Source organism: Pleurodeles waltl, chromosome 3_1 (assembly GCF_031143425.1).
Source record: "Pleurodeles waltl isolate 20211129_DDA chromosome 3_1, aPleWal1.hap1.20221129, whole genome shotgun sequence".
Taxonomy (NCBI): Eukaryota; Metazoa; Chordata; class Amphibia; order Caudata; family Salamandridae; genus Pleurodeles; species Pleurodeles waltl.
In genome coordinates this window covers 868,455,102-868,471,181 of record NC_090440.1, presented here as the reverse complement: position 1 = coordinate 868,471,181, position 16,080 = coordinate 868,455,102, and the positions used below count along the sequence as shown (strand labels likewise).

The 16,080-nt window shown below is 41.6% G+C and overlaps 1 protein-coding gene across 4 annotated transcripts in view; it reads left to right on the top strand.

Moving 5' to 3' along the window:
• The window catches only part of KIAA0319L (KIAA0319 like), a 612,066-nt gene that overhangs the window by 482,136 nt on the left and 113,850 nt on the right, over positions 1 to 16,080 (top strand). For all 4 annotated transcript variants that reach the window (XM_069223811.1, XM_069223812.1, XM_069223814.1 and 1 more), the window contains exons 16-17: positions 7,466 to 7,625; positions 8,978 to 9,120. In XM_069223811.1, the coding sequence (XP_069079912.1) occupies positions 7,466 to 7,625; positions 8,978 to 9,120 (303 nt within the window). The remainder of the gene's footprint in view (positions 1 to 7,465; positions 7,626 to 8,977; positions 9,121 to 16,080) is intronic.

Sequence of the window (16,080 nt, the reverse complement as noted above, 5' to 3'; positions counted from 1 at the left end):
AAAAAACAATTGTTTGTAGCTTTTCAAAAACCTCATGCAGGAAATCCAGTATCCAAACAAGGCATTGCCAGATGGATAGTTAAGTGTATTCAAACCTGTTATGTTAAAGCAAAAAGAGAACTGCCTATTACACCAAAGGCACACTCCACTAGAAAGAAAGGCGCTACCATGGCCTTTCTAGGAAATATACCAATGACAGAAATCTGTAAGGCAGCCACATGGTCTACGCCTCATACATTCACTAAACATTACTGTGTGGATGTGTTAACAACACAACAAGCCACAGTAGGACAAGCAGTATTACGAACATTATTTCAAACAACTTCACCTCCTACAGGCTAAACCACCGCTTTTGGGGAGATAACTGCTTACTAGTCTATGCACAGCATGTGTATCTGCAGCTACACATGCCATCGAACGGAAAATGTCACTTACCCAGTGTACATCTGTTCGTGGCATGAGACGCTGCAGATTCACATGTGGCCTCCCATCTCCCCGGGAGCCTGTAGCCGTTAAAAGTTTATAAAAATAAACTTGTAAATTTTTTTTATTTGTAAATATATATATAACTTTTAGACACATTATGTACATACATACGTACTCCATTGCATGGGCACTATTATTATTACTATATACACAACTCTTACCTCACCCTCTGCGGGGAAAACAATCTAAGATGGAGTCGACGCCCATGCGCAATGGAGCCGAAAGGGGAGGAGTCCCTCGATCTCGTGACTCGAAAAGACTTCTTCAAAGAAAAACAACTTGTAACACTCCGAGCCCAACACTAGATGGCGGGATATGCACAGCATGTGAATTTGCAGCGTCTCATGCCACGAACAGATGTACACTGGGTAAGTGACATTTTCCATATATATATATATATATATATATATATATATATATATATATATATATATATATATATATATATATATATATATATATATATATATATATATATATATATATATATATGTGTTTTGCGGTCAAGTTTTAGTTTGTTCTGTACTTCAAAAATGTGACTAGCTTAACATTTTCAAAAACAATGTTTCACAAAACCTTTCTAAAAGCAAAAGTAGGAGAAAGAGTGGTGTAGATATACAGGCTGCAGCATACAGAAAATGGATACTACTTCAGTGCTTAATATGGACTGGTGGTTTCTGGTGCTCAGCACCAGCACTTAATTGTCAACACTGGCACTTATGACAGTCTGCCATATGGTAGCGCTGTTTGCCTAATTTAGAGACGAGCAGAACAACAGTCTTTTATTAACTAAATATACATTAAAAATGATTATTACCTGCCACCAAAGCCATTCTTGTAGCTTTGGGTGCCTGAAATAAAGCGTGTGATGGTTAGAGGCTATGTTGTTACTATGATTGGCAGTGAGGACTGTGGCAGTGGGCAGTGCAGGTAAAAGTGGCTTCCTGATAAGGACCTTGAGACTTATTTGTTGATTTATTTTACAAATTAAGACTGTGCTGCTCCTTCAATGAAGCACACTCCATTGGTATTCCATAATGCCCTGTCAGTTGCTGCAGCTTTTTCAGGTCCTGCAAAAAGGAAACAGAGTTGACTGTTTTTGTAAAATGCCCTTATTGTGGTTTTAACAAATCAAATACATTGATCCACATGCTCTGTGCCATTTGTTTCCTTCCATTTTTTCCAAAATGTGGGGGGCATTTCCACAATATAAAATGACTGAAAAGACTTAAAATGACAAACCAAATATCTACCTCACTGGCCTGAAGGAAAATCAGAGCTAGTATCAGAATTTGGCTTCAAGGTGATCGGAGAATCATGCAAATCAAGCTTCTTTTAGCATAGCTTATTCTACCATCTCTAAAGACTCCTGAAGGGGAGTAAGTATTAGGAGACAGAACGTGGAAAAAAACAGCACTCCATTTCATAGTCTAGGTCTATAACATTGACTTCAGGCAACATAGTGATATGTTCTAAGTTGGACTGTCAATTAAGGTCAGAAAGGTAAGGAAATGTTAGGGCGATGGCAATCTGGACATCAATACATTCTGCGATTGTGTTAAGCAGGTTTTTACATTATTCAGGTGACTGGATCTTCAAATTGAAGAATAGAAGCTTCCTAGCCACCTCTTGACTCTTTGTATTCCATAGCATGCTTTGACTCGTAAAGTAACATGTGGTGGAGCTCTGTCTCTTTGTAACGTCCAAGGAGTTCTGGAGTGCCATGATGTTCTTCTCTGCAGATCCCTGCCGCTCCTATGCCTATTTGATTGGATGCTGGGGGCATATATTGCCTCAACTTATATATCTGAACTACACCAGATGTGGTACAGTTTTTCCCATGGTGGTGCAATTCAAAAAATCTTTTGAATGGTCTTCCTTTGCACCATGGCATTCCATTGAAAGAATAGTGGCAAAACCCATTGTTATGAATTGGGCTGCACAGAAGAATCACCTCCGAGTGCAAGGAACATGGTCCTAGAAAAAGGATATGACATCAACGCTTTGGACATTTGAGTGGTCTTTCTGACTTTCAGGCCTTTCCCTCCAGCAGACAAAAAAATTCACAGCTTGTTTGGAAAGGCAATTTGACAACAGTGCATTATTTCTACTAGCAGAGAACAACGACAAACAAAGTTCTATTTCTTAAAGCACAAACAATCTGAAAATGTTTCATATTCTGAGAACTGCAGATCTCAGTAATTTATCTTCTGGGGGTTGAAAAAAATGCAGAAGTGAACTTGAGCGGAAGAACTTTTTCTGAAAATTCCAAATGGGGTTCTAAACAACAAAGTGTTGCTTGAACAATCCTACAAATGTGGGTTTCCTGAAGTGGACCCAGAAAACAAAAAAACAGATGTTGCCTGTGGGTATTACTTACCAGGAACACACATACCCTTTTGATTTGAATGATCATGGAAGTATGCATTTCCTCCTATGTCCAGATCAGTCGTCATCCAACTGATGTACTCTTAACCTATAACGGTTCTCATAGACCTTATGTGGCACTAACAATGGTGGCTCATAGGTCTCCTTCCCATTTTGGAGAGACATCACAAGAGTCTACCGTGCATCTCAGCCTACATCATGCTGACTTAAATCTCCATCAGAAGTATATGGACATACTGAAGGAAGCCAAATGTCCATCCACTGTGGCTTCATATTCGATCAAGTAGAATATATTTGTATTTGGTGCATTCAGAAGAACATCAACCAAACCAAGCGTGAAGCAGAAGGTATACTCCCTTATCTTTTCAACATTGATATAATTGGGCTGCAGTTCTCTTCGATAAAGGTACATCTTACAGCCGTTACTGCTTTCTGAAAACGTTGTTCATGAACATCCTTCATCCCTCCCCACCCCCAACCCACCTCCCCACCTAGCCCCATCCCGAAACCTTTGGGAAATTCCTCTGGTAGAGGTGGCAGAACTTCTGTTAAAAGGAGCAGTTGAGTTAGTTCTAGAACAGGAAAAAAGGGATAAGGGTCCTATGCATGTTAATTCCTACTACTCAAAAAGAATGGTGGTCTTTGTCTGATCCTGGACCTCAGGAACCTAAATTTCTTCCTCAGAAAGGAGAAGTTCAAGATGCTGATCCTAGCTAAGTTCTACTGGCATTGGAGCTTGGAGACTAGATGGTGTCATTCGTGCTGCAGGATACGCACTTCCACATCCCTATTGTCTCTCCGGAAGTACTTGCGATTTGTGGTGGGTTCTACACACTACCTGTTTGCTGTACTACCCTTTGGCCTAACATTGCCACCTAGGGTCTTCCCATAGATGATTGCAGTGGTTGGAGCCCATCTCAGTTGGTACAAAATCCCAATTTTCCTGTACTAGAGGACAGGCTCATCAAAGGAAATCTGCTGAAAGTAGCGTTGCTCAATCTGCAGGTGACCGTATTGATGCTGTTCCATCTGGGCTTTTCAGTCAGCAAGCTCAAAACGTACCTGTAGCCCTTCCAACAACCCCAGTTAATAAGGTTAGTACTGGACACCACCCTTCTTCGCTCCTTTCCTCTGGCTCAGAGGATTGTAGAAATCCTGGAAAATATTCCATCCATTCACCAAGGTTCTAGTCCCAGTCCCCGGAGTTCTCAGATTCCTAGGTCTGCTGGCTTTTTGTATTCTCCTAGCCGCACCTGCACGCATGTTGGCACACGAGTACTCTGCAGTGGTGCCTCCACAGGCAGTGGCTACAGTATTGAGGAGACAAGTTGGACTCCATCTTGATCTTCCCAAGTGCTGCAGCAGAAGTGGTTTGGTGGGGGGGGGTTGGGGTGAGCCTGAGCTACGGAATGACCTTCACCCCCCGCCCCTCTTTGACTGTGGCTACAGTAGTAACAAATGCTTCCACTCTAGGTGGGGAGACCATCTGGAAATCAGGGCACTGAAGGCCTTTCTCCCCTCCATCAAAGATCGATCCATCCAGATCTTGACGGACAACAAGATAGCGATATGGTACATCAACAAACAAGGGGGAGTAGGATCTTGCCTCTTTTCCCTGGAAGCTTTGAGACTGTAGTCTTATGCACACTGCCAAGGGATCTGGCTCACCACTAATCACCTAGAAAGGTCTCTGAATGTCAAAGCCAAAAGCCCGTGCCAGCATCATCTTGCTGTTTACCAGTGATGTCTTCTACAGGAGGTACCCAGAACATCTTTTCTCAGTGGGGAGCTCCTCAGATGGACTGGTTTGCTTGCTCACAAAGTGCTCAATGCCAGCAATGCTACGCCCTTCAGTATCCATTGAGGGGAGACCTGGGGGATTTGTTTCAGTTGAAGTGTAACTTTCGGCTGCACTACACATTTCTCCCCATACTCTTAATTCCTTGAGTTCTCAGGAAGATTAACCAAGACCATGTCCAAGTCAATATTATCACCCCGGATTGGCCGAGAAGGGTGTGTTACACAGACCTTCAGCACTTCTCCATATGCCCTCTGTTTTACCTTTCATTCAGGCTGGACTTTCTCCTTCAGACAAGGGAATGGTTCTCCATCTCAGTCTCCAAGGCCTCACCTGCATGGATTGAGATTGGGCAGGGACATCTGAGCACCTTTCAGCTGCCACTGACGTGATGGACATCATGTCAGCACATCGCTCCTCAACCAAATCTGCTTACTTTAGAAGATGGAGCCCATTTGTTGCATGGTGTGCAGACTGTGTTGGAACACTTGGAAGCCAAGCTGTTCCAGGTCCTACAATATGCACTTTCTCTTGCTCAAAGGGGTTATATAATTGGTACTTTAAAGGGGTATTTAGCTGCCTTGTCAGCATTCCTCTGTCTGCCAGCCCAGTAGTCTCTTTTCAAGTCCCCCATTGTTATGCATTGTTTCAAAGAGTTTACAAATTTGTGTCCTCTAACCCCCAGTGGGACCTTAATTTAGTTTGACTTTTTTCTGGGGACACCATTTGAGCACCCCTAAGGATGTTTCCCATTAAAACAGTGTTTTAGTGGTTCTTACCTTCACCGGATGAGTTGGCGTGTTCCAGGCTCTCATTTCCCATCCTCCTTTTTCCTGTTTCTACCCCAATTAGTTGGTTTTGAGAACCAGGGCTGCTGGACTACCAAAGGTGGTTAATCCATTCCTTCTGGGTCAGTCCATAATTCTCTTGACTCTCTAAACCTGCCCCATCCTTCTAAGGAAGAGGAACGGTTACGGCGCTGGGATCCCAGATGGGTGGGTAATTACTATGTAGAGCACACCAAGGACGTAAGACTGGATGGCCAGTTCTTCGTTAGCTACTGTGGTCCCAAAAAAAGAAGGAAGTGAGAAAATGAAAGCAAAATCCACCACTTCTGCCCTTGCCAGAGGCATTCCTATAGCCGAGATCTGCAAGGTATTGACATGGACATCCCTCCACATTTTTGCCCAGTACTGCTACTTGGACTCAGAATTGCATATGGACAGCCACTTAGCCCGATTGCTTCTGTAGGATTTCCTAATCTAACCATCCATCAGCCCTCCTCCTTAGGCAGGGCGTTCCTCTGTAATCTGTTCTGCAGGTGAGGAATCGGCAGGTAGAAGTCTCAGAAGAAAGTCACTTACTTGTGGTAACAATCTTTCTGGTGGATACCTAATGGGCCTGCAGATTCCTTATCGGCCAGCCCACCTGCGTCCCAATTTGATGGATGTGTTCTAGGGAAAGTTAATAAGATTCCATTTTAATTTCCCTCTTGTCTCAAAGACTTGAGAAAACAATGTTAGGAAAGTGACGACGATGGGCCAGGGCGGGTGCTATATGGCTTTTGTGATGTCACCTGATACCACTTTTGGCGACCATGTGAAGCAGCATCCCCTACCAGGCAACGTGAACATTTTCTGATCCAATCTGATGCCTAGGGATACTCTGCAGGTGAGGAATCTGTGGTAGATAGAGTATCCACTAGAAAGATCGTTATCACAGATAAGTAACTTTTTCTTACACACTCTAGACGCTAGAAAAGTGCTAACATTTTACCTTGACAATACAAAAGACATTTGTAAAAAAACAAGCCTTTTTTATTTTTAATTTTTTTAAGAATTACAGGCTTATTCAAACTGGTTTACCCACTTCAAAGCAGTCTATTTCTACATGAATAGCCTTTTGCATCTTACTTTATCAGAAAACCAACATATACTTAACCAGTAGACTCCATGACCATTCTGTTAGGGGTAGATCTGCAACTACCCCCACAGCTGACATCTGGAAAGCAGCAATTTAAAGGTAAGTTCACACGTTTACATAACACTGTGTAGAATTGGATTCTGAGGCTGATGCCCAAGTAGGGCAGATTTATCTAAGGAGTATGTTTGGGTAGAGCATGATCAGTTCTCTTTTCTTCCTCTGCACTTTTGAGAGATAGCTGTGCTGCTATGTTGCATATAAATGATCGGATACCAATGGTGTGTGCTTGCTTAAAGGAGCAGTGTCAGTTTACCTGCTTTAGAATACTGTAGCCTAAATTTCACTTAAAAGGTTTATGAAGATTTTTTCATTACATTTTTGGTAAAATAGTGACATTTCTGGCTTACAATTGGCTTTTGTTCTTTAAGAAAGTAAATTAAATGTTGAGTACATAGCCGACATATAGTCAGCCAAAATTACATTATTCTTTTCAAGAATTTTATTTTCCAAATACGTTTTAAAGTATATATTTTGTATAACCTGCTCCAGGTTATTATTTCAGTCAACATTCTCTGTAAGAGAACAATTACAAATATCTGTTTATTTCAGTTTTACCCAGAGGTCCACTTCAGGTATTGGACGGAACAGAAAACTGTGCTTTCGTTCTACATTTAACAATCAATGACCGAGGCTTTTAAAAGTGCAGATCTTTTTGCAGGTTTTGGAGAACATGCCTATTCTGTGGTGGCAAATACACAAAATTTCTAAATACTTGCTTAAAATATGAAGGGTGCTACATTCTACATAAACCTTAACATCAGGAGATAGCCTAAGAAAAGCCGTAAATAGTGTGTTACATGCTCTTTTTAGATCCTAGGAAAGACAGTCTTGTGGAGATGGTCCTGGACGTTAATGTCAGCATGCTGACGGAGCGGCAGAAGGGAATGTTCATACGGCAGATTGGCGTTTTGCTTGGAGTCCTGGATTCAGACATTACAGTGCAGAAGATCCAGCCTTACACGGAGCAGAGGTATGAGAGCTAAATGCATCCAGTGTTTGAAATGGGGAAAAGTAACACTCTGGGAATTCATCATCACAGGAAGGAGGGGGAGCAAGTGGCTGTGCTAGGCCTTGGATCACTGATAGATAATGCATCTCAAAAACCTTCCATGTCACCACTACATTAGCATTGGCAGACCTCAACGCGTCTGCTCTACTTTTATCATTACAGTGGCCCTCTTAGCAGGATTGCCATGTTAGTAATGGAACAGTACTTCTTGGCATTGAGTCAGACCGTACTAACACTTCTGACAGCAAGCAGGTAGTTCATGATTATGTAATGACATCTGTCACACATTTTCAGTACTTAAACATTCACAAATCTCAGAAATCTTAAAATATGATATTTGTTGCAGTGCATTTTAAATTCAATTCTGTGCATGACTAGGCAAATGATTGTGTCATGTTAACCTATTGCAAGAAAGCACAGTTTTGAAATGTTCCTTATTTACCATTGAGGATACTAATGCACAAATTGGTTCTACTGTCACACAATGGTTCAAGCAAGTTGCCATGTTCCTGCCAGGTAGAATACCCCTAGTTTTATGGAATTAAAGTTTGTAGTCATCACTTAGTCCGTTCAGTATTCTTGAACCCCAATCCCCAAGAAAGGCTTATGGATACAAATTAAGCAGTGACACTTAGTGACCATCCAGCCATCCACAATGGTTCAATTATCAGAGAGGACTGTAGTCTGTAAGTATCTCACTGCTGCATATCTTGGAAGTGAATATGGAAATGCCAATTCTCACCATGTTATGTAAAGGGACATGTTAGTTCTTAACCAAATGGGATGTTGAGAGGAAAACACACTACTTAATGTTGGCGATCATGAGCTTTATCACCCTCTGTTTGAAGCAGGCTCGTATTCTCTGAGCTGTGTATCAATAATGCACCCATGTGAGTAATCAAAATCCATTTGGCATTTCTGAAAAAATTGCAATATATGCACAGAGGTTGGCACAACTGAATTTCAACTTTGTTCAGGAAGCTATGGTATCCAAAGGTAAAGCAGGGATAATTTGCCCGATCTCTGATTCAAGCAATGGGTTTCAAAGCTGAGAAGGTAGCTACAGTGTCACTAAGAACACTTGCACATGCTGTGGTGTACAGATGCACTAAACCTGTTTTAGTGAAAGTACACACTGGCATCTTGACACAGCAGGGCTAAGCACTGAAAGCTGACTCCCCAAAAACAAATACGTGTGTCTCCCGTACATGAAGCACATTGTGTGTTTGATAGTTTTAGATTAAGTATATCAGTAGGAGGCCAGCCAGTGAATACACTAACGCCTCTTTTATTTTTTGTCTTTTCCATGGCAGTACCAAGATGATTTTTTTCGTGCAGAACCAGCCACCCCTTCAGATCCTGAAAGGGCATGAGGTAGCTTGGATGCTCCGTAATGAATTGCGGAAACAGCAGTCTGACTTTCTTATCTTTCGCACTCTGGAAATCAATACAGTCAGTAAGTGGCAGTGCATCAATACAAGTGCTACGCGATGGACTGGTTTCATGGTGTTAATAAGAGTAATGTATGTCAGTCATTAGATAACTGGCACCAATGACAGATAACAACTCTCCCATCCGCCTCTTCTTAGTATAACATTTGTTTCTGCTTGGGAGTGCTTTCAGTCCTAATCTTGGCGTAATCTTTTCTAACTTCATTCTATTTTCAGTGATCTGTATCTCTTCATATCCATTGCAGACAGAATATCATTTTTTCTCACCTCTTTTCCTTCCATCTCTCATTTCAATATCACTTCCCATCATTATTTTTTAACTTTACACACTGATGTCCCGTCTTCTGAGTTTTCATTCATCAATTCTCTATCTTCAGAATGAATCGTCCCCTCATCCGTCTTCTTTGCCCTTCTTCTGCCTCTTTTCCTTGCACCTTTCTCTTTACTCCTTTTTCTCCTCCTTTCTCTTTACTCTGACCCTCTCCTTTGTTCATTCACTGTCTTTCCTTCATCTCCTTCCTGTGCAGTCGTCTGTCTTGTGTCTATTCAGTTCTCCAGTATTGGATCTTTCATAGATTCAAATGCTTGAATCATCCTTGTTGTCAAGCTAGGAGTCCCATGGCACACATAGAGAGCAGTACAAAGTTAAACATAAGCAGAATGCTTTGATATACTTGTAGAAGTAGCATATTCACATAATTTTAAAAAGATCCAAAGGCCAGCTAATCAGTCCACAGCACTCTTCACCTTTCCCTACCATGATCAATATGCACAGATTTCTCCTGCATGTTTTTTGTGAATGGAGCCTCTTGTTCCCTGCTCAGTCATTCAAATAATTTGGATATTTGTTTACTTTTTTTTCCTTGTACTTCTGAGAAGAAATCTATCTTGCTTTATCCTTAAAATGACTGAGGTCTAAAAAAAAAAAAAAAAAAGGTCTTGTTCGACCATGTGACATGAAAATACTTTATTCTGAAGGCTGCATACATTTCTTAGATATTGACAACAAGGCTAAGGATTGCAAGTTGTCATTTTCACAAAAAGCCTTAAAGATTGTAAGAGTAGATTTTTTTTTTTTTTTTTTTTTTTTTTTATGGCTTCAAAAGTCCAAATCGGGAAAAACCTATACCTCAGAGGAAGAATAAGAAGGCACCTCAAAATTAACCCATAAAGCACAAAAAAGGGAACACCCCATTGTTGAACACTCTTCAAAAACTTCAACCGTGCAAAAATCCTCAACCTCTAAAGAACCTCCAAGAAAGTCTCACAAAATAATCAGTGGAGCACACCACAGGCAGCACCTGGTGTAGTGTTGTTGACTGAAAAAATTCATTCATAATCAATCCTCAAAGTTATCTACTCCATTAAAAACTTCTGAGGGGTCGGATTTAAATCAACCAACACTTTTATAATCAACAAGACCTTTGTCAACATTCACTTCAATAATGTTATTGACGAGATCACTGTCGAAGAAACCCTCATCGTTGACGATGCAGCCATTGTCAAATCTCCTGTCGATGGCATCACTACCTACTTTGAAGACACCAATGATCATGTCGACCACAACACCATCAATGACGATACTGACAACTAAAACACTGTTGCCGTCCATTTCAGCACCAATTGCAGCGCTGACGGGAGAACTACCACACCAAGATGATGGTTGTGCTGCTGACGGTAGTCCAATCCTCTAGAAATACTCCAGGAACATCCTCACCATGATAAAAGATATTCCAATTTATTTATGCTAGAACACACCTCACCTAGCAAGCTATCTCCATTCCCACTGCACAGACTATTGAATACAGATGGCTCCAAGGACAATGATGCCTTTTGTCCTGCAAAGAGACCAACACAACTAAAGGTCAAATATCAAAACTGCGACGACGACGAGTGTTGGTAAGAAGATCTCTGCTTGGCTGACCTTAGTCATTCACAAAACCAAGATACCAGAACATCTTATCAGCCCTTCCAAGTTGATGATGAGGTAATCTGGCAAGACTGATATGATCCTTATACACAACATACACGTACATTGCAGGAATCGATGATATAAGTTCCTATAGCATTGGTCAGAAGTCTATGCCTTGTGCTCACATACTACTGCAAACCAGTCTACATCTAACCCTGCAAGCCAACCTCCAAAACCTCAGTCTCTACCTCTATCAAGGCCTCCCATGAGACCATTGTCGTCATGCAGGCCTATGCCTTCTACGAGGTACCTACCATCTCCACCTCTGGTACTGCATTCACTTTTAGCAGTGCAATCTTATCCACCAGCCACAAATGACTCATATTCAGATGCTGACCAGGATGACAATCAAACTCAACCAGTTTCTCCTCATTCTCTGGCCTGGAATGGGATGACTTTCTAGCACCTATTAAGAGCTGTCACTGCACCAACAGCAAATTCACCTCCAGATGACATTGGGGGTTTCCACAGTCTCATTGAGAGAGCTTAAGAAAAATCATCTTGCCAGGGCCACCAAAGGGGAACAACTGCTGCCTATGCGATTTTAAAGAACCTTCAATTAAAAACCATTCCAATTATTGATCGTATTTGGTCAGCAGATCTAAAGCTAGTGAAAAAGCCACTCTCTTTGTACTGTGACTATTGTTGTAAGTGCTGCAAGGTTGGTTGTGTTGATAAATAGAAACTGAATACATTTGTTTGTTTAAAAAAAAAAAAAAACACAGTAAAAAACCCAGCCACATTGGCTGCAGTCGTCATTAGATTAAACAAAAATATAAAGCACCTGACAACACACTGGCTTGTCTCGTTGGTGACCCGGTGCACATTTAATAGTGATGCAGACGGCCCAGCGACGATCCGTGAATCCAGTTGGCAAGTGTTTTTCACAAGCTACATCAATCAGGACAACTAATGCATTGGTAATTCTTGCAAGATATGACTGCCTGATGTGGTCAGGAATTGGGCAATATCTTGAAAATTAACCTGATAAGAAGGTCAAAGCAAGAGCAATTGTGGTTGAAGGAAAGAAGACCTCTTCAGCAGTCATAGATACCACAATGCACATGCGTCAACAGAATTCTGACACTTGCCTGGTACCACACTATTGCACAGACAAGGCTGGCTTCACTCTTCCTCTTTTAGACCCGAGGTACACAGTAGAATAATAGACAAGCTGTATGATGGCGAATCACTTTTTGGGCAACATGTAGATGAAGCACTCAAGTCAATTAAAACATGATTCTGAGGTTTTTGACAAAGATGGAGAGAACGGTGCTGCCGTATTCTAATAGCTCCATGGTGGTCCAGACAGTATTAGTTTACAGAGCTATTTCTTTCAGGAAAAAAAAAACAAGTTAAAACATTTACCAAACCTATTGGAATGCTGCAACTGGCAGATCCTACTCTCAGATTCGACCTCGCAGAGCTTGATATTTTGTTTCTGGATTCAATTGATTACACCTCCTAGATATTCCAGAGGACTATATTAACGTATTGTCAAATGTCAAAGCAGATTCAACTAACAAAACTTATGGAGCTAAAAGGAAACAGTTCTGTTATTATTGTGCTAAACATAAGATTCACCCAATATTATCTCTATCACAACAGATATTGCTGTACCTCATATATAAGGTTAGATCAGGGTTAAGGCATACAACATTAGGAGTCCATCTAGTGGCCTTTTCAGGTTACAGAAATACACCAAAGTGACCATCACTCTGGTCTAATAGAATAATTAAAGTCTTTCTTGAAGGCCTATTCAGCTTTCTTTCAGCCAATGGGGATACCTCCTAACCAATGTCATTTGAACATAAGTCTAGCCCAACTAGTGAAGAGGCCTTTCAGACCACTCAACAAAGCAGACTTGTAGGAAACTGGGTTATTAGTTGAGGAGGATTAAAACCCTTCTCAAGCAACAACCACAATCCTTGTCAGGATGAACGACAAAAGTCATTAAATTAACCTGTCCTTAACCCTCTGGTAGCTTGGTATAAAAGCAGTCAAGCTTAACTTAAAAAAATCCCAGACCAAACTAGAAGAATAGTGTACATTTTAGTAAATGAAATAGCAGAGCGCCAACCTTGGTTATCAGGTCACTACAGACCAAAACAAAATCACACGTTCACGCCGACCACGAAGGAGCACTTGCCGAATACAGCACCATGTTCAGCTCACTGCATATATTGGTCTGAGATTCAAGGTTCCGCATGACATTGTAAAGTTGTGTCAGTTCCAGTGAGGCCTCTGGTCGGGAGCTGTGAGGTACTGTGTCGAATTGCATTATGCTTCATATGTGGAGATGAGGCTGCCAGTCAGGACCTGCGAGGTGAAGTGATGCAAGGTCCTGCGTTGAGTTACATTGTGCTGCGTCGGTTATGAGACTGATGATCAGGGTTTAAAAAATGCTGAGATGCGAGGTCTTGCATTGAGGTGTGCTGGTTTGGAAGGAACCCACAGTTGGGCAAGGAGGAGTAAACTCTGATGTCAGCTCCTAGGTATGAGGACTCACTCCACCAGACACCAGCAGCAGGGCACAGGCAGGTCTGATTGGGTCTGGGCAGATGCAGGACCGGTCTCTGGAGCTAGAGATGTCCCTATTGTTCACACAGAAGGCCAGTCAGCTAGACCTTGGAGTCACTGTGATGGTTCTGGTTCCAAGGAGCAGTTCTAGCCGTCCTTCCTCAGGCAGTAGGACAGCAGGGCAGTCCTCCTTCTGAGTGATCTAATGAGTGGCTCACAAGATCGGATATTTATGCCTGGTGCCAAACTTTGAAGTAGGGGGGATTCCCTATACTACCCCCACCTGTGTTTCTGGAAAACTCCTTTCTTTCTCTGCCATGGATCCATGAAGTCTTAGGGTGACACAAAACTGGTGTCAGGTTCATTTGTGTGTGGGCAGGGAACAACTCACCATCCTAGCAGGATAATCTACCCTGTCAGCACTTGCTCCCCCTTTTACCCACTTCCTGTGAGGAATACACAAAGTCCAGCAACAAAGCTAATCACAATCATGTGACTCAGTATATTAGCAGTAGGCACACATGGTTAAGACAAGAAAATGCCAACTTTATAAAAGTGGCTTTTTTTTTTTTTAGAATTGTGACCTTTCCATTAAAGGGGAATTTAAATTACAATTCATTTATGTAAATATAATTTTCCTGTCTCCTCCCAAACTTAAGTTATCACTTAAGTGTATTAAAGTAACCCATTGTTATCTTGTGGGAGAGATAGAGCTTGCAGTAGTGCAAACGACTGAGTTGTTCACTACCAGGATCTGTAAAAATTAAACCCACATGTACTATTTTTAAATACAATGCACCCTGTCTTCAGGGCATGCCTTAGGGGTGGCTTATAAGTATTAATAAGTATTAATAAGGAAGGTTCAGGCCTGGCAAAAGGTATATTTTTACCAGGTTGAAATGGCAGTTTAAAACTGCAGTATAGGCTGCAGTGGCAGGCCTGAGACGTAATTTAAAAGGCTACTTCAGTGGGTGGCACAAGAGAACTGCAGGTGCACTTGTATTTACCATAGAGGCCTCGGGTACATATAGTACCTTTTACTAGGGTCTTCCATATGACTTGTGTGTGCCAGTTCCGTTTAGGCCAATTGTACTGTGTTCTAAGAACAGTGCATGTGCACTGGTTAGCTGTGGTAAAGTGCAGAGTACTAAAGCCAACATAAATGAATTCTGTAAAACAGGAGGGGTGAAGGCAAAACGGTTGGGGAACTTCCATCGAAGAGTGTCAGATGGTACATGAGTTGTATTTTGTTTCTTGGAAAGTGGCGCTTCTATTCACATTAACTTCCACTAAGAGGGTTAGCTAAATTCAGGCCTTTGCAAAGAAAGAGCCCTATCTCCAGTTCAGGGATGATAGCCATACAATGAACACATCCACCTTTTATACCAAAAGTAGCAATGGATTGCCATTTAAACAAGCCATTTAAACGAGCCAGTTCCAAAATCCAAACAATGTAGCTGAAAGCCATTCATATCTTGGATATCAAAAGATGTTTTACATTTTATATTGACAGAACAAAATCTTTCTGACAATTTGAACAACTGCTAGTGTTTAAGGTCACGCATGAGCAAGGAATCGCTTGCTTGGGTGTCTGTAGCCATAGTCTTTTGTCATGATAAAGTGGGTTATCTTCTCCTATGGAATGTCAAAGCACATTCCACAAGACGTCTACTCCTACAGTCTAATTTGGCAGAATTCCAGCAGTAGTAATTTGTAGGGCACCCACACAGAAGAACAGACACTATTATACTTAACATTACTGTCTGGATGTAATTGTTAACTGAGTTATGACAGTGGGGCAAACAATATTGTGTTATCTCAAGCAATAGTGTGTTATCTTTTTCCATTAAGAAGAGCCTTTTCTTCCTTTACTAATATCTGCTGTAATCATATCTACTATAAATTACTGCTTGCTACTCTGATTCCAGAACGTCAATCAATGAATGGTCCAGAATTGGAAAAAGAAAGTTACTTACCTGTAACTGTAGGTTTGAGGCATATGCTGATGTAGACGCACATGCTTTGCATACTCATGCCATCTGACCCTGGATGTGTGCAAGTTGTTTTTCTTTGAAGAAGTCTTTTGAATCACAAGGTAGAGTGACTCCTCCTCTTGCTGGTAATGTGCATGGGCATCGTCTCCATTGTTAGATAATTTTCTTTCAGCTATCCGGTTCAGGTGTGTGTGCCTCCACTCCATTTCGACTCAGTCACGGTCTCCCTTTGAGTTTGTGTAATCCATTCCCTTTGTCAGTGTTGATTTAATCATGTTTCTTATCTGCAAACGTGTTATTTCTCCATCGGTTTGGTTCGCTTTGACCGCAGCCCCTGTAGGGTGTCGCCCTTCGGCGCCCTTCTTCAGATTCCATCACAGTCTTCTGAGAATGTCCAACTCTTGATGGAACAGACACCCTTCTGGTGCTGCTCGCATTACCATGCAAAGTATCCCCACACTGACAAACACTTGGTCTTT